This window comes from Oikopleura dioica, chromosome 1, assembly GCF_907165135.1.
Source record: "Oikopleura dioica chromosome 1, OKI2018_I68_1.0, whole genome shotgun sequence".
In the NCBI taxonomy this organism is placed as follows: domain Eukaryota; kingdom Metazoa; phylum Chordata; class Appendicularia; order Copelata; family Oikopleuridae; genus Oikopleura; species Oikopleura dioica.
The window spans coordinates 7359574-7380415 of record NC_137291.1 but is presented as its reverse complement, the minus strand read 5'-3'; the positions used below and the strand labels follow the sequence as shown (position 1 = coordinate 7380415).

General features: G+C 42.4%; 8 protein-coding genes across 9 annotated transcripts; 7 read left to right on the top strand and 1 right to left on the bottom strand.

Annotated features, from left to right (window-relative positions):
• The first annotated feature begins 2 nt into the window (after positions 1-2).
• LOC145704289 (DGAT1/2-independent enzyme synthesizing storage lipids-like) lies at positions 3-2211 on the top strand. Its single transcript, XM_081781745.1, has 6 exons — positions 3-183; positions 334-620; positions 732-1004; positions 1049-1259; positions 1842-1926; positions 1972-2211. The coding sequence occupies exons 1-6, from the start codon at positions 66-68 to the stop codon at positions 2024-2026; spliced, it is 1029 nt and encodes a 342-aa protein (XP_081637871.1). The 5' UTR covers positions 3-65; the 3' UTR covers positions 2027-2211.
• Positions 2144-3634, top strand: LOC145704311 (uncharacterized). The gene is made up of 5 exons (XM_081781764.1): positions 2144-2411; positions 2455-2718; positions 2762-2916; positions 2960-3040; positions 3323-3634. The coding sequence occupies exons 1-5, from the start codon at positions 2144-2146 to the stop codon at positions 3458-3460; spliced, it is 906 nt and encodes a 301-aa protein (XP_081637890.1). The 3' UTR covers positions 3461-3634.
• Positions 3610-8074, top strand: LOC145704239 (structural maintenance of chromosomes protein 4-like). Its single transcript, XM_081781686.1, is given in 13 exon segments — positions 3610-4267; positions 4308-4673; positions 4719-4907; positions 4910-5096; positions 5138-6116; positions 6161-6337; positions 6379-6564; positions 6607-6847; positions 6889-7098; positions 7140-7283; positions 7329-7414; positions 7461-7688; positions 7738-8074. Coding segments are annotated over 13 exon segments (3816 nt in total). The 5' UTR covers positions 3610-3660; the 3' UTR covers positions 7954-8074.
• Positions 8066-9356, top strand: LOC145704351 (SUMO-conjugating enzyme UBC9-like). The gene is made up of 4 exons (XM_081781806.1): positions 8066-8092; positions 8694-8843; positions 8882-9104; positions 9151-9356. The coding sequence occupies exons 1-4, from the start codon at positions 8074-8076 to the stop codon at positions 9221-9223; spliced, it is 465 nt and encodes a 154-aa protein (XP_081637932.1). The 5' UTR covers positions 8066-8073; the 3' UTR covers positions 9224-9356.
• A 926-nt stretch (positions 9357-10282) lies between these two features.
• On the top strand, positions 10283-11820 carry LOC145706684 (acetylcholine receptor subunit alpha-1-A-like). The gene is made up of 4 exons (XM_081784114.1): positions 10283-10598; positions 10823-11163; positions 11205-11406; positions 11448-11820. The coding sequence occupies exons 1-4, from the start codon at positions 10295-10297 to the stop codon at positions 11690-11692; spliced, it is 1092 nt and encodes a 363-aa protein (XP_081640240.1). The 5' UTR covers positions 10283-10294; the 3' UTR covers positions 11693-11820.
• A 77-nt stretch (positions 11821-11897) lies between these two features.
• LOC145711878 (uncharacterized) lies at positions 11898-14311 on the top strand. The gene is made up of 6 exons (XM_081789567.1): positions 11898-11988; positions 12032-12271; positions 12703-13275; positions 13376-13780; positions 13827-14061; positions 14101-14311. The coding sequence occupies exons 1-6, from the start codon at positions 11898-11900 to the stop codon at positions 14309-14311; spliced, it is 1755 nt and encodes a 584-aa protein (XP_081645693.1).
• A 563-nt stretch (positions 14312-14874) lies between these two features.
• LOC145704248 (uncharacterized) lies at positions 14875-17893 on the top strand. Of its 2 annotated transcripts, XR_014134435.1 has the most exons (10): positions 14875-15034; positions 15078-15305; positions 15354-15494; positions 15681-15932; positions 15976-16187; positions 16229-16450; positions 16531-16706; positions 16750-16887; positions 16932-17076; positions 17175-17891. XR_014134435.1 is itself a non-coding variant. In XM_081781698.1 (9 exons), the coding sequence occupies exons 1-9, from the start codon at positions 14899-14901 to the stop codon at positions 16957-16959; spliced, it is 1533 nt and encodes a 510-aa protein (XP_081637824.1). In that variant the 5' UTR covers positions 14875-14898; the 3' UTR covers positions 16960-17893. The 2 variants fall into 2 exon arrangements, 1 of the variants encoding a protein (XP_081637824.1); XM_081781698.1 differs by having other exon boundaries at positions 16932-17893.
• Positions 17894-18217: 324 nt separating this feature from the next.
• LOC145705848 (uncharacterized) lies at positions 18218-20751 on the bottom strand. Its single transcript, XM_081783349.1, has 8 exons — positions 20623-20751; positions 20532-20574; positions 20397-20471; positions 19764-20174; positions 19001-19717; positions 18698-18956; positions 18491-18621; positions 18218-18442 (listed from the first exon to the last, which is right to left on the bottom strand). Exons 1-6 carry the CDS (start codon positions 20698-20700, stop codon positions 18781-18783), a joined length of 1500 nt encoding a protein of 499 aa, XP_081639475.1. The 5' UTR covers positions 20701-20751; the 3' UTR covers positions 18218-18442; positions 18491-18621; positions 18698-18780.
• Positions 20752-20842: the final 91 nt, after the last annotated feature.

The following is a 20842-nucleotide window of genomic DNA, read 5'->3' as shown; positions in this document are numbered from 1 at the left end:
AGCAAATTTCTGTTTTTAGAGAAAGTCGAAATGGGATGTTCCATTTGATATGAAAAAGAAACAGTATGTCCGGAAAGATATGCGCTGAAGTTTTCTACGAATTCTGGCCATGGGTGTCGACCATCGCCGTTTTGTCGGTCGACAAATTTACCGGATTCTTCGACTGGCTCTTTGCCCGTGCTGGTAAGTAACTTCTAGAATAAGATCACTAGACCGTTGGATTTCCAATTAGTTTTAGTTTTAAGCGGATGATTTATAAAACAGAAATCGCATTAATCATCCTCTTCGCCACATGGGCATTTCCGAAATCTCTCGAAATTTACCGATTTATAGAGCGCCTAAAGATACTCGACATCCGCAACTATGTGATGAACTCCTTCCTTATTCTCTACATAATTCTTCCTGCATTGTTTATCATCTACATTTATTTATCCGTTCTTGCTCTTCATCTTTACCGCTGGCATCGGGGCCAGCTTCTCAACGTCGTCCGAAGGGATGATACCCCGCTTCGAAAGTTCGTCAATGTCATTTGTTACTGCTGGTCGGTTCACGCTCGCCTCTGGCATTCTTATGAAGTCATCGGCTTTGAAAATATAATCAAGCTTCAGCAACAAAACAAGGTATTTTCGTCCGTAATCGTTTTACTAGGGAAGTTCGCTCCATGCAGTCCTAGAGAGTAAAAAAACCCCTAAGTGTCAAACTCTATTTTACTCAACTTATTTTTATCTCAGGGGCTGCTGATTGTCTACTACCACGGCGCATTACCAATCGACGTTTACTACCTCAACTCCTGGTCGCATGTCAACCATTCCATCGCTCTTCGCCCCGTCGTTGACCACTTCATGTTCAAGCTACCAGGCTTTCGACTCTTGTTAGACGCGTTCGGAGCTACTTACGGTCCTCGAAGCCGTCTGGAAGAGCTCCTCAGCGATGGGGAAATCGTCATTGTGTCTCCTGGTGGCGTTCGAGAAGCGCTCCATTCAAAACACTACCAGCAAATTTGGGTAATGAACAGAAATTGAAGCAGTTTTCCTAAAATCTTTTGAAGGGAAAACGTGATGGATTTGCCAAATGCGCTTCAGCAGCTCAAGTACCAATAGTCCCCATGTTTACTGAAAACGTTCGCCAAGCGTTCGACTTCCCCGACAGATTCAAAGGTGCAACAATGCGAAGGCTCTATGAGTACACAAGACTTCCTATTTCTCTTTTATTCGGCGGCTTTCCGGTCAAGCTGAAGACTTACATCGGCGATCCAATCGGTAAAACAGGTTTTTTTTAAGACTGCTCCTCAACTGTGGAGCGGTTTTGAGTACCTTAAAGTCAAGATATTTTGATTCTCTCTTTTGGACCTTGTTCAAAAAGGTCTGTAGTGTGTTAAATAAGGATTTGGTGTCAGCACCATCAGTGGTGGTGGAGTAACCAGATAGTCAAAAATACACTTAAATCATAGGAAAAAATTGACGATGACCTCATTTCTCCACCACCAACATTGGTGCTAACACCAAAAATAATCAAAAATACTTTTTACCCATATGCGGAAGACATCTGCTCGATTAGAACAAAAGTCTATCGCTTTTTACCATTTTTCGATTTTTGGTTGCCGTCTATAAAAGAGCCAGAATTTCGGAATGCTGACGTCATTGCTCCACCACCGATTCAGATGAGGACACCAAAAGCTTATTTAACACACTATGGACCCTCCCCTACTTGTTGCAAAAGAGATAATTAAAATATCTGGACTCTAAGATACTCAAAACCGCTCCACAGTTGAGGAGCAGTCTTAAAAAAAACCTGTTTAAGCTATCATTTTCTGCCGGTTTCATTAATTCTTTTATTACAAGAAACGATTGGAAAAACAGTTGATGAAATTCGAATGGAAACTCAATATGCGATCGAAGATTTAATAAAAAAGCACCAATGTTACAGGTTCTCATCTTTCTGAAAACACTTTCCCAATCAATATTCTTTCAGGAATGATTGGTGGACAGGCCTGCTCTTCTCGCTAAAGCAACGCTTGGTGAACTGAAACACATGTATATCTTTCTTGTTTAAGACAGTTTAAACTGCGAATTTACTCCGATACAACAAAAACGAATTGAAACAAAAATCCTTACCTACTTTAAACTCGAACTTTATTTCATTGATGCACTTTCCTGCTAATTATCTTCTTATTTCTTCACGTTCAATACATGTGTCCGCAGATTCCATTTTCTATTTCAAACTCAAATTTGCATCGTTTAGGATGAGCGAAAACGGCGATGTTTTAATGAGTAAACATGAAAACAACGAAGAGAGCATCCCTGTTGATCAGAGGTCAATAAAAGTCACCATTAGCTCGAATCTCGATCCGATTGTGTTTGAAATTGCCGGAGATGACAACGTCGATTTCATCAAACAAAATATTCTCGCCGGTATGTTCCTACCTGTCCCTCTTTCAGTCAATTTGACATTTAGAGCTTGAGAAACGGGGCAGGCCGCAGAAAGCCTCGGACTTGATTTTGATCAAAGATGATGAAGTCCTGGATAATGGAGCGGAAGAAATTCACTTTTTGACGAATGGCGAGACGGAGCTCAAACTTGATCTCAAATTCCCACATCGTTTGAAACGCCAGCGATCGTCTGCTGAAATGAATGAAATAAGAAAGCGAAACGCTTTGACGTCAAAAACCCTTCTACGAAATTGCATCCTTTTGCAGAAAAATTTCAATGCATGCATAGGTAAAATTGGTTATGTGAGTGTTTCGTCAATTTTTTTTACAAGAATCAAGCGTGAAAAACATGGATCCAAAAGATCGAGCGCTCATAGAAAACGACGGATACGAAGACAAAGAGGAACCAACTGGCTGCGATCTTGGAGAAATGACACTAGAATTGGCAAATTCGATGCGATCATGGACATTTCAGCTCGAAAAAATGGTAGATTTAATCAGTTATCAAAAAATCTTCAGAAATTATTTAGGGAAAGATTCTTACTACAATCGATTCTGTGAAAGATTCCCGCGAAGCATATGAAAATGAATATGTGCGTCGACTAATTCAGGTATTTGTTAGCCTAAGTGACTAGTCATCGGCCCCGATGAAGCCCTCGACAAGCGCGCCCAAAGGGCGCGCGATTTTCCCACCTACACTGCGCGAAACTAACGGTTTCAGTTTTCGCCTTGGTCAAACTCAATTTTGGCCTTGCCCGTTGCAAGAGCCAAAATTTATTAATAAGATTTTTTACTCGCTAGAGAGGCAATTCTGGACAATAAGGCCCAGTCGCACAACCTTTCATATTCAAAGAAGTCCTCTCTAGAATCTGAATTTACCTTGTATTCTTAAGAATAACATGGATGCCATGCGCTTTTTGTACCCCCTCTCAGAGCAGTTCACACACTTCGTCGTCCCACTTGGAGACGAGCCACCGAGAAAATTGTCCGTTCTGCCAGATATCGTAAAAGATTCGCTCAAAAATGATTAGAATTCTGTAAAATACCACTCTTTCTTTCTTGCTACTGCCAAAATTAAATACTCCGTCGATTACGGATAGAAGAACTCAACTCTATTCTCTGACAATCAGCTATTTTCCTCATCATTATTTTCATTGACGAACATTGTGATTCAGTAACTTCAAAAATACAAATCTTTTACCCAACCATTTCAAAATTTCTTTTCTTAGAAATGGCTCCAGATCCCGATGAGAACTTCGATCGTCAGTACTCTCTCGAAGAGCTTGTTGACTGCAGCGAGCTCATTGTCCCTGAAAAGCCAGCAGCAATCGGCGTCGGCGCGGAGGGAGACCCTCGACTCATGATCAAAGAGATCGTCAACGAGAATTTTAAATCGTACGCTGGAACAAAAGTTATTGGTCCTTTTCACAAAGCCTTCACGTCAATCATCGGACCTAATGGCTCAGGAAAGTCAAACGTCATCGACTCGATGTTGTTTGTCTTTGGGTACCGAGCGCAGAAGATCAGATCGAAGAAAGTCTCAGTTCTGATCCACAACTCGACCAAGTTCCCAAATATTCGCCAAGCAACTGTGTCTGTCAAATTCCACATGATCGTCGACCGCGAAGGAGACGAATACGATGTCGTCCCAAACTCTGAATTCACAGTCAGCAGGACTGCATTCAAAGATAACTCGTCCTGCTATCACATCGACGGGAGAAAGACGAACTTCAAAGAAGTCGGTAAATTCTTGAGAACAAAGGGGATTGACTTGGATCACAACCGATTCTTGATTTTACAAGGCGAAGTTGAGCAAATTTCACAAATGAAACCAAAAGGTATAACAAAGACTTCCACTCAAAGTTACTCTTTTTATAGCTGACAACAAAAACGAAGAGGGCATGCTTGAGTATTTGGAAGACATCATCGGTTCTTCACGTCTAAAGCCACTCATCGACAAGCTCGGTTACCAAGTAGAACAGCTCAACGACCACCGAGGTCAGCGAGAAGGCCGTTTGAAAATCGCCGAGACGGAGATGAACAAGCTCAAGCCCGATTATGAAGCTGGCGTCGCCTGGATCACCAAAAAGAATGAAATGATTCTTGACATCAACAAGATCCATCAAGCGACAATTTACCAGTGCAACCAAAAAACTGTGCGAGATCGAGAAGAATTACAGACTCTTGAGCAGCAACTTGCCCTCATCGAAGATGACATCAAGGCGTACAAGGTCGAGAATAAAGGTAAAAAGCTCTTGAATGATTATTTCTTACTTACCGAAAAATAAGGGCATTATGTCGAGCAGAAAAAGATCAAAAAGAAGCTCGTCAAAATTCGAGAAACGATGGAAAAGCTGAAGGATGGAATCGCAAAATCCGAAGCAGACGCAAAGGGACTTAAAGAAGAGCAGAAAAATATAAAGAAGCGACAAGCTGCGCTAGAAAAAGAGCTCGATAAAGAAGAGAAGAACGTGAAAAATTCCAAGAGATGCCGGCTAAGTGTGAGAACGAGACGATTGAGCTGAACGAAAAGCTGGAACAGCTGCAGATTGACGAGCAGAATCAAAAGAAAGACTACGATAAGGCGATCGAGGAAGTTGAAGCTAAAACGAAGGATCTGCGAAAGCAAAAGGCTCCTTTGGAAAAGAAGCTTCTGGAAATTCAAAAGTATTTAAGTCCCCGAATGCACGTTTTTCAATCATTTTTAGCTCCGTCAACGAAAAGAAGCAAATCCTCGACCAGGAAAAAGCCGTACTCGACGAGTACACTGCAAAATATGATCGTGAGAAGAATAAACTGCATGAAATGCATGAATCGATCAAGGCCGCCGAAAAGACTGTCGCTGACAACACGGAGAAGAAAGAGCAACTTGAGAGCAGCATCCCAGAAATGGAACAAGCCGTGCGCGAGCGACAAGTAGAAGTAGAGCAGATGAAGAATCAGCGGCCAAATATTCAATCCGAGATTGAAAAACTCAGCTCGAAGCTGGCTGACGCTCAGGCAGAAGAAGGCGGTGGACGAAGCCGAGGAAAGGTGCAGGAGTACGTCATGAACTTGAAGAAAACCGGAAAAGTTCCTGGTGTTGTCGGCCGACTCGGGGACCTTGGTGGTATCGACCAGCGATATGATGTTGCGCTCTCCTCTTCTTGCAATATGGAATACATCGTTGTCGAGCGAGCTGCAGATGCTACGAAAATCTTGGAATACATAAAGAGAGACAGAGTCGGGGCGGTAAGCTTCTTCGCCCTCGACAAGGTTAAACCTTTCGTCCCAGCAAGCCAGTTCAACCTTCCCGGCCCACGACTCGTCGATCAAATCCGCTGCGATAGAGAAGATTTGATGGCTTGCTTCTTCCAAGCGTGTGGTAATACTCTCGTGGCAAGAGATTCAAAAGAAGCCGAGAAATTTGCGTTCCACTGTGGACCTCGCCAGCGAGCCGTTTCCCTCGACGGTGTTCTTGTTGAGCCACACGGTGCGATGACTGGTGGCGGTAGCAGAAAGCAATCCGGAGCGATGGGAGAGAAGCCACAGATTAATGTTCGCAAGGAGACGATTTCAGAAGAGGAGATTCAAGGAATGAACACAGCTTTGAATGATCTCCGACAAGAACTTCGAGATCTTGATTCAAAGATTCGCGATGCAAACGGCTTCATCGCTCGCACGACGAAAGAAATCGCCAAGAATAAGGTAAATAAACTGTCGGATTATCACTTCTAACTCTAATTTTACAGTCAGAGCTCCAGCAGCTCAGTGCGGCGTACGATACAGCTTTGAAAAAGATCGAGATGGTGACAAAAAGCATCAAGGATCAGCAAAAGCGAGTAAAGGATGCAACACCAGAGTCTGGCCGTCTTCATGAGTTGCAAGATGCCGTGAAGGATGCTGAGTGCGAGTGGGGTGCCACAAAGGTAACTTTCTGACTGATAACTTCGTTCTGAATGTATTCAAGGCTTCCGCGGAATCTGTCCAAGAAGAAGTAGAAGAAATCAACAAACAAATTACGGCGATGGGCAAAGGAAAAGTCGAGGGCATCAAGAAGATGATGCAAAAGACAAAAGATGCCATCAAAGACGGAAAAAAGAAGCTCTTGAAGCTCGCTAACGATCTCAAAACAGCTAGTCGAAAACAGAAAACGGTATTTCAGAGAACTTACTGACTGATTTGTATCCTTTCCTAGGCTGAGGATAATCTTCAAACACTCAAAGAAGAAAAGGAAGAGAAAGCTAACAGGCTGGAAGAGATCGCGAAAGAAGTCGACGAGCTTGCTGCTGGATACGCAGAAATGAAAGACGATCTTGTTGGAATTGAAGAAGATCATCTTGGAGCCGCGCTTGAAACTGAGAAAGAGATCGATGCCAAAGTTGCTGACTCCGAAAAGGCGATTGAGACGAAGATCACTGACTTGAAAAAGATCCAAGGTAGAAAACTGTTAATTTTTTCATCTGTAACTGCTTTCTAGCGCAACGGAATGATATCCAGTCAAAGCTGGTTCATTACGAGACGAAAATAAAGGAGTCCACTGAGAACTTGAAGCATTTAAAGCTCACTTCGACTGGCGAAAAGGATGAGGACCTTACGATTCCAACAATTCCCGACGAAGAACTCGCCGAAATCGACACAAATGCCGTTTCCGAGCAAGCTTCGAAAACTAAAAAGGCTCTTGACGAATGTAAGTTCCATTTATCGCTCCACTTATTTATCTTATTCTAGCGCGGCCGAATCTCAGCGCTATGAAAGAGTACCGCGATAAGAATGAGGTCTACACGGCTAGACGAGACGAGTTCAATGAAATCAACGATGTGAGGAATAAAAAGCGAGAGATGCGAAACGATCTCATGAAAATGCGACGAGATGGTAACTACGCAAAAAATATTGCCGTTTATATATTTTATTGTTAAGAGTTTACAAAGGGCTTTGAGATCATTACGGCAAAGGTCAAGCAAATGTACCAGATGATCACCATGGGAGGTGATGCTGAACTTGAGGTACATCCTTTTTACTTGAATTTCGAAAAACTTACTCGTTTTCAAGCTTGTTAACACCCTTGCTCCATTCGAAGAAGGCGTCGTTTTCACCGTCCGTCCTCCTAAAAAGAGTTGGAAGACGATCATGAACCTTTCCGGTGGAGAAAAAACCCTCTCGTCCCTATCGTTGGTATTCGCTCTCCATCATTACAAACCAACGCCTCTCTACGTCATGGACGAGATCGATGCCGCGCTTGATATTAAAAACGTCTCAATTGTGGCGAATTACATCAAGGTACGTTTTTCAGAAATCAAGGAAGAGAATAATAAATTCGTTCACTTAGGACCGAACTAAAAACGCGCAGTTCGTCATCATCTCGCTGCGAAATCAAATGTTTGGTCTTTGCAGCCGCTTGATCGGCATCTACAAGACCCATGACTGTACCAAACTGGTCCTCATGGAAAACGACCCGGAGGAGGTCGCCAAACGAGCAGAAGAGCACGGCGAGAAGGAACGCACCCCTTTTACCAACGTCGCCAATGTCACTGCTGAATCATAAGTTCACCAAAACACATTTATTCACTGCCCCTAGCTCATTCACATTCCAAATTTGCGAATTTCAAAAACCCACACTTACTGTCACGAACAAGTTTTAAAATAAACCTTTGTCATAATCAGAATGGTCGCTGATCGTTTAGACGTGCTTTTTTTAAGGTTAAGGAAGTTATTTCACCCACTTCCTCGTTTTTAGACCCAGAACATCATACATATTTCGAATCAGTGGAAAAGATCTAGAAACTTGACGGTTTTAGTTTTTCGAAAATCACTTCCGGTCGCGATTCTAGAGCCGGAAGTAGGCAAAATTTTGGAGTAAGGGTAAAGTGCGATGTATCAAATTGATGCGCAGAAGATTTCCAGTCATCTCATTTTCAATTAATAAGACGAAACAGTCCCAACCGCGGTTAAACTGACCGGTAAAACTATGAAAAAAGCATGATTTAATGAGAAAATTTTCAATTTTTACCGGTCGTTTACCGGCGGTTTTTGACAGGAGTTGGACTCGATTTCGGTCATAAATTACTGGACTTGTTGTAAGTTTCAATTTGATAGGTCATGCTTTTCTTATAAATTTCGTGAATTTCCGGCTCTAGAATCGTAACCGGAAGTGAATTTCGAAAAACTAAAACCGTCAAAATTCTAGATTTTCTCCACTGATTCCAAATATGTTTGGTGTTCTGGGTCTAAAAACAAGGAAGTGGGTGAAATAACTTTCTTAACCTTAAAAAAAGCACGTCTTAGCAGATGAAGTTGATGCAATTTATAAAATCACAGATGGCAAAGTAAAGGCTAGAAAAGAGAACGATTCTACAGTCCTCCTCGGGCTTCCTGGACCGACAGGGTCTCCTTGGGAGAATGGAATGTACTCTGTCGTCATTTCATATGGAAAACGTAAGCGCTAGAAATTTTCCTTTATAAAATTCTCGAAGAATATCCCGATGTTGCTCCAACCGTGCGTTTTTCTCCGTCAATTTCGCATCCAAATATCTTCGCAAGCGGCAAAGTATCGCTGAAAGCCTTGGATAACTGGAGAAAGCAGTTTACCTTGCTGGAAATTGTCGCGAATCTTTACGAAATCTTGAAGCAACCGGAGCTTGAAAATGATCAGCCCTCGAATTTGGAGGCGACGTACAACTATCTCAACGATAAAAGGTATGTTCTATTCTCTTTTTGACGCTTGACTTTATAATTATTGTAGCTGCTACGAAGCAAACGCGAAAAAAGTTGCAGTTGTCCTCGGACCAACAAAACCGCGGGAAATAAAACTTTGATATGCAAACGCTGATGGAAATGCTTGGTTTTTTAGAATTTGGAGCTTTATCTCACAGAAATAGTAATTTTTTTTCTCTGTACATTTTGTCAACTGCCAGCGTTTAATCATGAATAAAACCCTTCTTAGGCAAATCAACAGAAAATTGAAAATGTCGAATTATTTTTTTTTATAAAAAAGAAACGATACCATTTTGCAAGAAATAGTCGTCTTTTCTGCAACGGAAATTGCTGGATATTAGATAAGTGTATAAAGTTTCTTCTCTTGGCTTATTTTTATCGTTCAAATGTGGTAAGCCGTTGATAAACAGCTGCCCGTTTGAGCTACAAGGATCACCAAGATTGGCTGTAGCTACTAAGTGGTACTTAGAGTATTTACCTTTTATGTGACCGCAAATTAGCAAGGAGATTTACAGTAATTATGAATGTCCTCTCGAAGGTGGTGTTTTGGCTTTTGGCGGTGGTGAGTGGCAAGCAGGGCATCACGGAAAAACTATTAGAGAAGCTATTTGTCACGAATGATTACAATCCCGACGTGAGGTACGGTAGCAGTTTTGAGAGATTGTCTGAAGATTAATCCATTCGTAGGCCAGTTTATGATGCAGCAGAGCCAGTTGTTGTTAGATTCAGAATTATCATAAATCAAATTCTAGTGAAAGGGCTTTAATCGTATAATATTCAATAGCCGCTATCACGGGAGAAATATTCTTTGAAAAAGCCCGATTCTGGCCGTATCAGAAGTGAACCAAAAAATCGACATCAAGCTCTGGTACTTACATGAGTGGCAGGATGATCGGCTAGCCTGGGATCCGGCAGAATATGGGAATATCAAGTACTTGCACATCCCGTCGGACAATTTGTGGAAACCGGATCTGGCTATCTACAACAATGCCGATGGTGATTTTATTATTATGGAAATGGTCAGAGCAAAAGTATCGCATACGGGAGCTGTTGTTTGGAAGCCGCCAATTATTGCCAAAACATTCTGCGAGATTCTCGTTGCGGACTTTCCCTTCGGTGAGGGATAAAAATTTACTGGTAAGAGAGCCTTCTTAGATACTCAAAATTGCACGATGAAGATCGGAACTTGGACGCACAGTCAATTCCACATTGATATCGTCAGCTTTGACGAGGGCTTTCAAGAACTTTCCTGCTGCCAAGAAGGCGACCTTTCCGCTTACGAACAAAATGGCGAGTGGGAACTCTTGCGAACAGGATGCTGGAAACATTATGTAAAATACGATTGTTGTGAAGAAATTTATTTGGATACAACTTTTCATGTCATTTTGAAGAGAAGGCCGCTTTATCTCATCTTGAATATTGTTTTTCCGACGATTCTCTTTTCGTTATTGTCATGTGCCGTATTCTATCTTCCAGGTATTTTTTTTGCAGTGCAGTTGTTACAGAATTGGAATGACTATACCTTACACTAAAAATACTCAAGTTTTCATTTAAAAATATTATGAAACTCAAGTCGACTAGATTTGCATTTTATTCACTCAGTATCTGTTTTTCTAAAAGTGATGGTTCGAATTTCATGGATCGTTTTATTGGAACGAACTAATTTCCCCGATGGAACCATTCATTATCATTTATTTTAGCCGATGAGTGTGAAAAGATTACGCTCTGTATTTCCGTCTTGCTCTCCCTCGTTGTCTTTCTCCTCGTCATCGTCGACACAATTCCCCCAACAGCATCTGCTGTTCCTATGCTTGGAATCTACATTCTCTTTACCATGGCGCTCAACAGTTTCTCGATCGTCCTCACGGTCGTTGTCGAAAACGTCCATCACCGAGGCCCGGAAACGCACGAAATGCCAGCCTGGATGAGAAAGATCTTTATTGACTTTCTTCCGAGAGTTCTTTTTCCATCAACGATGAAGACGCTGTCGCCTCATGGGCCGGAAGAACCAACCATGGCAGGAATTTTCAAAGGAACTCAGGTACTATCCTGCTTTAGCTGGCTTGTTGTAATTTTCTTCAGCGATATCGTCAAATCGCGAAACTCACCAGCGGCGATGACAGTTCCGATCCATTGCTACTGAATTCCGATGTCCGTCGCGCAATCATGGGCGTCGAATACATGGCAAAAAGCTTTAAAGAAGAAGAGTACTACAATCGATCCCGAGCAGAGTGGAAATACGTAGCATTCGTTCTCGATCAGCTTTTGCTCTACGTTTTCATAGGTATCAACACCGTCGAGTCATCGTGTTTAGTCTTATTTTAGCGACTTGTCTTCTTGGGTCAATCGCGATCTTTGGAACAAACAGCATCGACCTGCTGATGGCCGCTTGGCAGACAAAGAAACAAGACGGATACATGGACCCGAAGGAGATTTATCCGAATCAAGACATTTGCTTTCCATACTTTTCCGAAGACGATATGGAGATCGTTCTAGCAGAACAAGAGCATTTGAGGGAAATGAAGCAGCTCCAAGACGAGATAAACTATGAACTCACTGGCAGACACTGAACTTTTCTTCTTAGCTTTTATTTGGCCCTATTGAAATTCCCCCGTTCTATGTATAAATTACAAAACAAGATAAAATGTCCGAGTCGAATGTTTCTCCGAGAGCGCTTCTCATTCGCTGAAAAATCATTTGTGACAAATAACACTCTCATATTCATCTCAGAGAGACTAAAACTCGATCTTTTTCAGACTTCGAGAATTCGGAAGGATGAGCAAGAGATTGAAAAATGAGAGATGGTGGGAAAGGGAGGACTTCGACGACCTCACAATGGATGAAAAGCTAGCCTTTCTCGCCAACGGTAAGATGATAAATTAAGGTCTCTAGAACAACTGTATTTTTAGATGGAGCGGAACTCATGGGTCCTGGTCCAGACGGAGAATTTCGCGAAGTGCGCGAAAATGTCCGGAAATATGTCAAGGGCGAAATCCAATGGATCAAGACCTACAAAGAAGTCCCCTCACCAATCAATAGCACACCCGTGCGAATAGATTCATCTACACAATCTACAGCAGAAACAAGCAGTTCTCAGGCACATCAGACGAAGCCAACCACTTCGAATGCCCCTAGCGGCCAGTGCCCAAGTTCGAAGACTTCCAGACCTCAGAAAAAATCTTCTACTTCTGTGAGACAAGCTGAGCAGAAAATTTCTAAGCGTGGCGCATTTTCGAGTGATTCAGAAAATGAAGGCTTGACAGCGTCCATCCCAGAGCGCCCCACAAAAGCTCTCAGAAAGAAACAGAAAATTATAACGGATACGAAGGATAGCAGTATCTACCTGTCAGATAGCGTTTCTGATCAAATCACTTCCACTGAAATGGATCGATTCGTACTACCACCAGTCGAAGTAACCAAAGAATCACCAAAGAGAAAAGAGAAGAAAAAGAAAGACAATGCGTCGAGGAAAAGAATTGCTGATGACCCCTTGGTGTTAATGAAACGGCAGACGAGAAGAAAACCTAACATCATCACTCCAAAAACTTCCAAGAAAAGACAGGCACTTACGCTGGCTGAGGGAATGCCAACGCATCATTCTTCTGGATCTGTCTCGGGAGAGCACGCGCTGAAAAACTCTTTGTGAGTGTCAAGCGGCTTCCTCAAGAAACAATCAACCGCTCATCGCCGAAAACATCAGATTTCGATACTCCAGATCCGTCGAAAGAAGACGCCAGGCCTCCAGGATGGAACGCTGCTTTGAACACAAGAGTAACTCAGACATCTACTGGAAGTAGCGCTAACAGCTTCGATCTTTTCCATGAGTCTACGCCAGAGGAAAAGAATGATGTCATCCCTCCGAAAAAGTCAGAAAATTCGAAAAAGAAAGCTGCTGACGACAAGGGCTTACTAAACTCGGCGAAGAAGAAGCCCAAATTTGACAACGGCCTCCCTGACTTTTCGGACAATACACCTGAACCGTCGCAAGATACCGTTCCTTATCAGCCAGTGGTTTCATCTGCACCGCAGCAAAAATCAAAGAGTAAAGTCGATTTTACCGACTCGGACTCTGAGAAATCTCATCCTCCATCGCCTGATGTGCATTTCCACTCCCGTAGAAGCGGAAAAGAATTGGTACATTGTTTATCTTCTGGTAAGTAGAATATTACCACTGAATATAACAGAATAATATTCTGAGAATATAAGACTGATAAAGTAAGACATCGTTATACGATTATCTCACTCTTTCCTAGATAACGAAAATGAAGAGGAGGAAGCTCGTGATTCAGGATCTTCTACTACAAGGATGCCTGCACAACCGAAACCGAAGATTCTGAAAAAGATACGGCCATCTATCACACCGAAACAAGCACTTTCCTCAAGCTCGGATGATGATGAACCACAACAATCAGAAAACCTCACAAAAACCGCAACTGTCAATAGCTTCACCGTGATTCCAGACACGCCAAAAGTGGAAAATCGGCCAAAGCGACGAATATTTTATATACCGAGGCCATCCCAAAGCTCGGACGAAGACCAACAAGCTCTTAAAAATACGGTAATGGTCAACGGTACCATCGTTATTTCCGACTCGCCGGAAACCCAGCGCAACGAATCAAAATATGACTACGACAGCTACAAAGATCATGATTATCGCGGTAAGATTTTCATGAGAGAAAACATCAAACTAATAAATAATTTAAGAATCAAGGACTTCGATCGCAGCGAGAACATCACCGCAGGAGGTGTCCCACGCTGAGCATGGCGCATTTTCGAACGATTCAGACTCAGAGGACTGCGAAGAGCTCTATAAACAGGGTAACCGCTCCTTCAACCTCCCTACAACGGCTTTGAGGTTGAACACCTCAGCTACACTTGCAAAGAGAACAACGAGAACCGCCACAAGGCCCCGAACCGTCTCGACAAGAGACAGCAAAAGGTTCGATAGCTCAAGCGATGAAATTAAAACTACAGAAAGTGACATTCAACGAAGAGGAGACTTGAAGAAAGTCAAACGAAAGCGACGACATAGAAATTATGCCATCCCCTGGTTCAACGTCGATGAAAAAAATCCAGTAGAAGACCCTAACGAACTGCCTATAATAACTGCTGGTGGAAATCACGACGATGCTGAAGTCAATTCAGATTTGAATGAGAGAATCGATGAAGTTTCTATAAGGAGAGGATAGAAAAAACAACTGAAACCGGGCTGATCGCGTCAGTAGATAAACTTTCTGATTATGATCGCTAAATCTGCCCAGTTGAAAACGAATCCGCGCATTTCATTTTCAAACGGATTTTTTCAATCCTACAAAAGCCAACCAAATGAGGCGAAAACAAACGAAAACTCGGAAGAAAAATCTAACCGTCCTAGAGAAGCTGCTATCAAAAGAAGACATAACATTCCTCCAAGGCCTGACTCTTCAGAAAATATGGAAATCCAGAATCTGATCGTTGACGAGCAGGAAGATTCGGTTGTACAGCCGGGTGAGGTTGATTCAGACAGTCAACCAGCACCAGTTATTGTGCGGAATTCTCGCAGGAAGCCCCGCCCACGAAGAGATTCATAGTCTGTACTAATTGAAAATGAAAATATAACTCACTGAAGCTGTATACCGCTGCTTGCTAACTTGCCCGCCCATAATCTCCCAGATAGTTCATCACAGCCATTTATCTTGTAATAACTGATAATATTATTTTCCACATTTTCAACAATTCTCCAACCAAAAATCATTTATCAAACTTCTTTCCTATTATAACTCGCTCTTTTTAGACGATGATAGGCTTCGATCCGGCTGAAATCGTGAGTAATATCTACAGCAACCCTGACCTTGTCAATGAGGACAAAGAGAACGCTCCTGCCGATATTGGGCTTCCAAAAGAAGATGTTTTAAACAAGCTCAATCTTTTCGGTTAGATTTTGGCTTGATAAAAACAGACTTTTATGAGTTTTAGGGGTCCCTGCTCAATTCATCGAAATGCTAGCGAGTAAAATTGAGGAGGAACTTGGGAGCGAAATTCTGCGAATAAGACAAGAGGACTTTCTCCTCATCTTCAGCAACTGGCTTGCAGAGTGTCAAAACGCAGAGGAAGGTTCGTACTACAACGACAGCTTTGCAGACTTGTGCAATACCTCACAGCTCTCTGACAGTCGGCCTGACATTTCTGGAATTTATTCCCAAGGTATTGTTTTCGAGTTGAAAGAGACAAACTAAATTGACCAACAAACAGGGCATTCCCCGGCATCTTCGGTATCGGAAGAGAATCGAGATTCAGTCAGTCAGCTTTCGTCGATTACTCGCTCGTTTTCGATTCCAGCTCACCTAAATCGCCCCTTGTTTGAGGAGACTATATCTGTTGGGAGCTACACAGGTAACTGACCAGACTATTTTAACAATCTTTTAGCGCCCTTGGGAGAGATCACCAACATCGGTAAACATTTATTCAGTTAAAACGAATTGACATTTATCGCACGATTTTTTCGCTTTAGTTTGACACACATTTACACGACTTGATTTTTAACTGAAATCATAGAAGAGACTCTAATCTTATCTTCAGGTTATGGAGGCGCGAGTCCACAGAAAAAGCTCAAAGAATCCAACTCGATGGAGCTCTGCAATTCGAAATTGGCAGCTGAGATCGCGAACTACAAGACTTACTACCAGAAAAGTCTTTCTGAGAATGAGCGCTTGCAGCAGACTCTGGATGTGAAAGAAAGGGATTACAAAGCGATCGAAGACGAGCTGGAGCAGATGAAGAAACAGTATAAAATGATGAAGCTGACGAATGAAAATCTCAACTCTGACATAGGTTCGTTTCCAGATTAAATTCAAGTTGATTAAATGCGTTTTAGATCACATGAATGAGATCAGAGAGGGCAGTCGCAAGAAAGATGCGCGAATCAAGGAGCTTGAACTGGAGCTCAAGTCGGTCAATGAAGACTGTGAGAAAGCTTGGGAAAGAGTGAATATATTGACTGGAGAGAAGGACCAATTGATCTCGGATCTCGAAGAAGAGCGATCGAGAAATATTGTGCTCCGCCAAGAGATGACCATTGATCGCCAGGTAATTCCCAGAATCTTACTTCTGGCGCTTATGTTTTCCAGGAAATGGCAAATCAAGTGAAAGAGCTGAGAATGAACTGCGAAGAGCTTCGAAAGAACCTGGAAGACGAGAAGTTCCGCTGCTCTCAAGTGGTCAAAGAATCCGAGGCTAAATGCCGCGAGGTCGAAGAGTACAAATCGCGCGTCCACGAGCTCGAGGAGAAAATGCACGACTCTGGGGAGGTCATTTACTTCTCCCCCGAAGAGCAAATCAAGAAACAAAAGGTTCCATACAAATCTTTTGGATATATCTTTTAATTCTATCTTCAAATAAATCAAGCTCACTGCCAACATAACTTTTTCAGAATTTGCAGGATGAGTTTGAGCAAAGCACTGACTACAGGAGTTTCCAGCATGAAGAGATGCAAAGCCTCAAGAAAAAGCTAGACGAAGCAACTCGCAAAGCTGAGATTGCGATGAAAGAAAGAGAAGAGGGCCTGGAAACTGTTGCGCGACTTGAGCGAGAATTGAAAACTGTCAGGTATAGCTTCATCGTTTTTTTCAGTCTTGTCAAGCTGTTTTAGAGCGATCACTCAGACCCGAAAGACTCCAGAGAAAAAAGCTAAAAAGGTTCCGGTGACGAATGCTGCGATTCAAACTTCGCCCATCAAGGAGGTCAAAAAGAGAGTGACCCAAAGTTATCTTCTCTCTTTGTCTCTCAGGTATCTTTTCCATTTGCGTTATAAATTTTAATAGCTGTTATTAGCCGAAACCAGCAACACGCTCTCTGGTAAAATACCCCGTTCTTACGATGATTTCTGCTGTCTGGTGCGCACTCTTGTCCATCATCGTTTTCATGATCTGGAACTCGGAAGGTCCAATCGTCGACTACTCATGTCCTACACTTCAAGGGCCGGGTTCTAGAAAAGTTTAATCATCTTTCTCATACTTACTCAAAAATATTAGCCATTCATATATTCACCGAAACGCATTCCACGACCCATCATAGCAACGCTCTTCTAACGAGCTACCTTCATCACTTCATCATCAACTCACATCACCATCAAACATATTCAAACCCTTTTTTTCACTAAAACAACATATAAGCCACCGTTTTTCTCTTGCCACCGTTTCTTCTACTGTAATGCTACTAAAAGGTACCTCAAGCCAGAGTTTGAAATTTTCGAGACTCGCGAGCGGCTCACTTGAGAGCGAGCGAGCACGAGCATGGTGCTCTTTGTGCTCCCGAGCGCATTTATTTCAGCGTTCGCGCTCTTTGCGCTCGCGAGCACATTTCATTTCGCGCTCTCGCTCTCCTGGCTCCCGAGCACTGGTCAAATTTTGCTCTCGCTCGATTGGCTCGCGAGCTGAAAAATCTGACTCGCGAGCAGCTTTCAAGAGCCTAAAATGATTCGGCGACCCCGTAACTAATTCCAAATGAGTGTCTCTCACAGGAGTTAGCACTTCGCGGTGGGCATGTTTTATCTGTTTACTCTCGGCTTTCCGCGTTCCGCTGCTGAGATTACGGACCTAATGAAGCTTGCACAAAACGGAAACACGAAAAATTGATCCACAAGAGAAATTTATCCATGAAAGTGAATAATTATGCAAAAAATTGTTCCTTTAATTTTGCTCGCGAGCCGCTCGTGAGTCAATTTCATGGCGAGCACGAGAGCAGCCGCTCCCGCTCGTCTCGCTCCCGAGCATTGCCGACATATGTGCTCGTGCTCTCCGCGCTCGCGAGCGGTTTCAAATTTGGGCTCGCGCTCTTTTGGCTCTCGAGCCAACTTCATTTTCATGCTCCCGCTCCCCTGCTCTCAGAGCAATGATAAATTTTTGCTCTCGCTCTTTGCGCTCGCGAGCATTTGCGAGCATTTCAAACTCTGCCTCAAGCCCTTCATTAAATCTGCCTCCCCTTCATAAAAATGAATTCACCGTGGGAAACATCTTTCTCTGTCTCAGTTCGAAAATTGAAAAAGAAATCACAATAAAATATCGCTCCTGACAATGATCAACACAAAGTTGTTGCTGTTGTTGTTCTTGATGGTTGTTACAAAATGTGTTTATTATAAAAAGGTATAAAACTTGTTATTCACGAGGTCTAACATCTCGCGCAATGCTCGAAAAAGCTGCAGAACTTCCTTCTTTCTCTCGCTTGTAAAGACTCTTCGAATCCTCCTTCATTAGAGCATGAACTAGATCCATATTGTCGTCGGCCAGGTTCTCAATGGCGACACGAGCGGTTAATTCTTTGATAGAATATGTCCATAAACCATCCTTGAAAAATAATGATGATCTAATCTATAGACTATAGTAATCTCATACCTCGACCTCGTTGATAGCTCGACTGGCATTACCCAAGAATTCAACCTTGCTAGCTATGAACTTGTTCAGCATCGTAATTCTGTGATTTATAGTATCCATCATTTCCTCCCGGAAAGAAGTCAGTGCACTTCCTATAATATTTTAATAGGCAATTAAATTAGAGTTCAAATGATTATAAAATCTCATTAGTATTATCAGCGTCCTAACCTGCTACTTCTCCAAAATATGAGTTCCACTGCGTTTTTGATATTTCCTTTGCAGCTCGAGGAAGCGGGTTCATTTTCGAATTCTTAAAATTTTAATAAGACAAGTATCCGGAAAATCAGACTTGCTTTTAAAACCATGTAGTCAGCAGTAATTCCTTTGTAAATCTTGTCTTTATCATGGTCGACCTTCTCTTCCAGCGTCATTCCACTCAAGCTGTCGAGAATATTGCTCTTTGCTTTCCCTCCCCATTTTCGGAAGTCTTGAACACAGATTTATTGAGAAGAATTTAAAGTTGAATAGAACCTGTTTCATATTTTTTGAACTTTGGTGGCTTGAAATAGTTTGCGACCATTTTGCTTGTAGCTTCCATTGTTTGACCATCAACGATTTCAGCGAAGTTCTCCTGATCAAGAACGTTCATAATCTGCTTGAGAGCATGAAGGCAGTCTTCGACATAGCATTCGATCGATTTGGTCGCATTAAAAAGTGTCTCATCGTAACCCTTGTCCAGCGCGGTCACAATATTCATACCTAGCGTCGTAAAATAAACACGCTCGGCGCCAACGTGCGTTATTGTCTTCCCAGATCGGGTTTTGGCTTTCGACGCAGATTTTTGGTAGAGAGACCTCAGCATTCCTGAACGTCTTTCTCTCACGTGCGTTGACGCGAGTTTCAAGCTGCGGTGGATTTTCTGGTTGACAAGCTTCATTTTTATTACTGTGTCGCGTGCCATCGTTATATCTGCTACTATTCCTTCGTTGATTGGCGATTCTAGTTCTGCTTCTACCACGATTGATTCTTCCTCGTCGACAGATGATGGAATCGATTCAGAAGAATAAGAAGGAGTAGGGCTTCTAAGCTCTTCTCCACAAGGAGTATCTTCAGCATCCGTGTCGGCTGCTTCTTCTTCTTCTTTGACCTTGTCTCCATCAAAGAACCATGCGAAAGAAAGAATCCATTCGCGAGCTTCGCCGAAAGTCAGCTCGCCACTGTTGTCAAGGTCGTATCTAGCTTTGACGACTGAAAATTAACTTTTTGCTTTCTTTGATTTCTGAGGAAAACTCACTTTCTACATGTTCATCAGCAGTCTCCTCAAATGCTTTGCTGTTTGGAAATCGTCGTTTTGCATCTGAATATGTCTTTCTTACTTCGTCCATGTCGACTGACCCGTCATTTGTTGTGATCATTTCGTGGTAGTTTTGGTAAAATCGTTGGGCTGTATGATAAAAGGTAGCCCAGTCGTCAGGGTCATAATTAAATGTTTTCAGTACGTTATAACCGTTGTCCACACAAGCGATGATTCGCTTCATTCTGACAATAAAATCGCGGGCGGCGTAGAAGTCTATCATCGGGCATTTCTGACCTTCGCTTCTTAGCTCCTGATCAGCCGTTTCTTGAGCTCGCTGCATTTCGGTTAGGAGCTTTTCATAGTACTTCCTTCCCGGGCCATAGTGAGTGAGAGCGGCCCCTTTTAGTGCTTTACGGGCTTTGAATTTTTGAAAAGAAAGATCAAAAATGACATTTAGGCGGAGTCAAGCTCGAACTTTTTGTCGCCCAGCACAATTAGTTTACGACTTAGGTGGTGAAGATGCAGTCTTAACCTAGCTATAGCTGTCTGATTTATGATGTCGAATTATTTTTCTGTCTGAGTGTGAAGTGACGAAATCATCAGAGGTTTATTTTAATTCAAAGCCAAGACCTTTGTCCAAATCACTGACATAAATTTTGCCTCTCCGATGAACCTGGACTCCGGGAAAGAACTCATGATAGAACTAAGATTGCTCACAAATCAATTATTTATACTTAGAAAAGGAGTTCATTTGTGGGCATTCCTGGTAAACATTTTTTGTGTAAGCTTTTTTCAGATCTCGCGGCAACTTTAAATGAATTTGAATAACCTCTTTGACCATTATATTTTTGCTTACTCTGCTGAAACGAAATGGCTGTAAATAATCTTCTTCTTTCACTAAGTGAAATTTATCTGCATCTATCCCAACCCCCATATTCAAGGTTGCGTTTCTCTGTTATCGACTTATTTACTATGAGTACGAAAGGGCAGATTCGCGCAATAAAATGGAGCGATCTCAACGGCAATAAAATATCTTTAAAATAGACAGAAACAGGTTTTCCAGAAAGAAAGAGATT

What these genes read in the sequence shown, in the direction of transcription:
- LOC145704289 (XM_081781745.1), top strand. Translation starts at nt 66, where the DNA reads ATGTCCGGAAAGATATGCGCTGAAGTTTTCTACGAATTCTGGCCATGG. An exon ending in AGCTTCAGCAACAAAACAAG is followed by an intron (nt 621 to 731) that starts GTATTTTCGTCC and finishes TTTTTATCTCAG; the next exon opens with GGGCTGCTGATTGTCTACTA. An exon ending in TTACATCGGCGATCCAATCG is followed by an intron (nt 1,260 to 1,841) that starts GTAAAACAGGTT and finishes TTTTATTACAAG; the next exon opens with AAACGATTGGAAAAACAGTT.
- LOC145704311 (XM_081781764.1), top strand. Translation starts at nt 2,144, where the DNA reads ATGCACTTTCCTGCTAATTATCTTCTTATTTCTTCACGTTCAATACAT. An exon ending in CAAACAAAATATTCTCGCCG is followed by an intron (nt 2,412 to 2,454) that starts GTATGTTCCTAC and finishes TTTGACATTTAG; the next exon opens with AGCTTGAGAAACGGGGCAGG. An exon ending in CATTTCAGCTCGAAAAAATG is followed by an intron (nt 2,917 to 2,959) that starts GTAGATTTAATC and finishes GAAATTATTTAG; the next exon opens with GGAAAGATTCTTACTACAAT.
- LOC145704351 (XM_081781806.1), top strand. An exon ending in CGTCATTTCATATGGAAAAC is followed by an intron (nt 8,844 to 8,881) that starts GTAAGCGCTAGA and finishes AAATTCTCGAAG; the next exon opens with AATATCCCGATGTTGCTCCA. An exon ending in AACTATCTCAACGATAAAAG is followed by an intron (nt 9,105 to 9,150) that starts GTATGTTCTATT and finishes TAATTATTGTAG; the next exon opens with CTGCTACGAAGCAAACGCGA.
- LOC145706684 (XM_081784114.1), top strand. Translation starts at nt 10,295, where the DNA reads ATGAAGATCGGAACTTGGACGCACAGTCAATTCCACATTGATATCGTC. An exon ending in TGCCGTATTCTATCTTCCAG is followed by an intron (nt 10,599 to 10,822) that starts GTATTTTTTTTG and finishes CATTTATTTTAG; the next exon opens with CCGATGAGTGTGAAAAGATT. An exon ending in GAATTTTCAAAGGAACTCAG is followed by an intron (nt 11,164 to 11,204) that starts GTACTATCCTGC and finishes AATTTTCTTCAG; the next exon opens with CGATATCGTCAAATCGCGAA.
- LOC145711878 (XM_081789567.1), top strand. Translation starts at nt 11,898, where the DNA reads ATGAGCAAGAGATTGAAAAATGAGAGATGGTGGGAAAGGGAGGACTTC. An exon ending in GCTAGCCTTTCTCGCCAACG is followed by an intron (nt 11,989 to 12,031) that starts GTAAGATGATAA and finishes CTGTATTTTTAG; the next exon opens with ATGGAGCGGAACTCATGGGT. An exon ending in CAAAGATCATGATTATCGCG is followed by an intron (nt 13,781 to 13,826) that starts GTAAGATTTTCA and finishes AAATAATTTAAG; the next exon opens with AATCAAGGACTTCGATCGCA.
- LOC145704248 (XM_081781698.1), top strand. Translation starts at nt 14,899, where the DNA reads ATGATAGGCTTCGATCCGGCTGAAATCGTGAGTAATATCTACAGCAAC. An exon ending in AAACAAGCTCAATCTTTTCG is followed by an intron (nt 15,035 to 15,077) that starts GTTAGATTTTGG and finishes TATGAGTTTTAG; the next exon opens with GGGTCCCTGCTCAATTCATC. An exon ending in AGCAAATCAAGAAACAAAAG is followed by an intron (nt 16,451 to 16,530) that starts GTTCCATACAAA and finishes TAACTTTTTCAG; the next exon opens with AATTTGCAGGATGAGTTTGA.
- LOC145705848 (XM_081783349.1), bottom strand. Translation starts at nt 20,700, where the DNA reads ATGGGGGTTGGGATAGATGCAGATAAATTTCACTTAGTGAAAGAAGAA. An exon ending in AGCCATTTCGTTTCAGCAGA is followed by an intron (nt 20,575 to 20,622) that starts GTAAGCAAAAAT and finishes ATTCATTTAAAG; the next exon opens with TTGCCGCGAGATCTGAAAAA. An exon ending in GTTCAAAAAATATGAAACAG is followed by an intron (nt 18,957 to 19,000) that starts GTTCTATTCAAC and finishes TCTGTGTTCAAG; the next exon opens with ACTTCCGAAAATGGGGAGGG.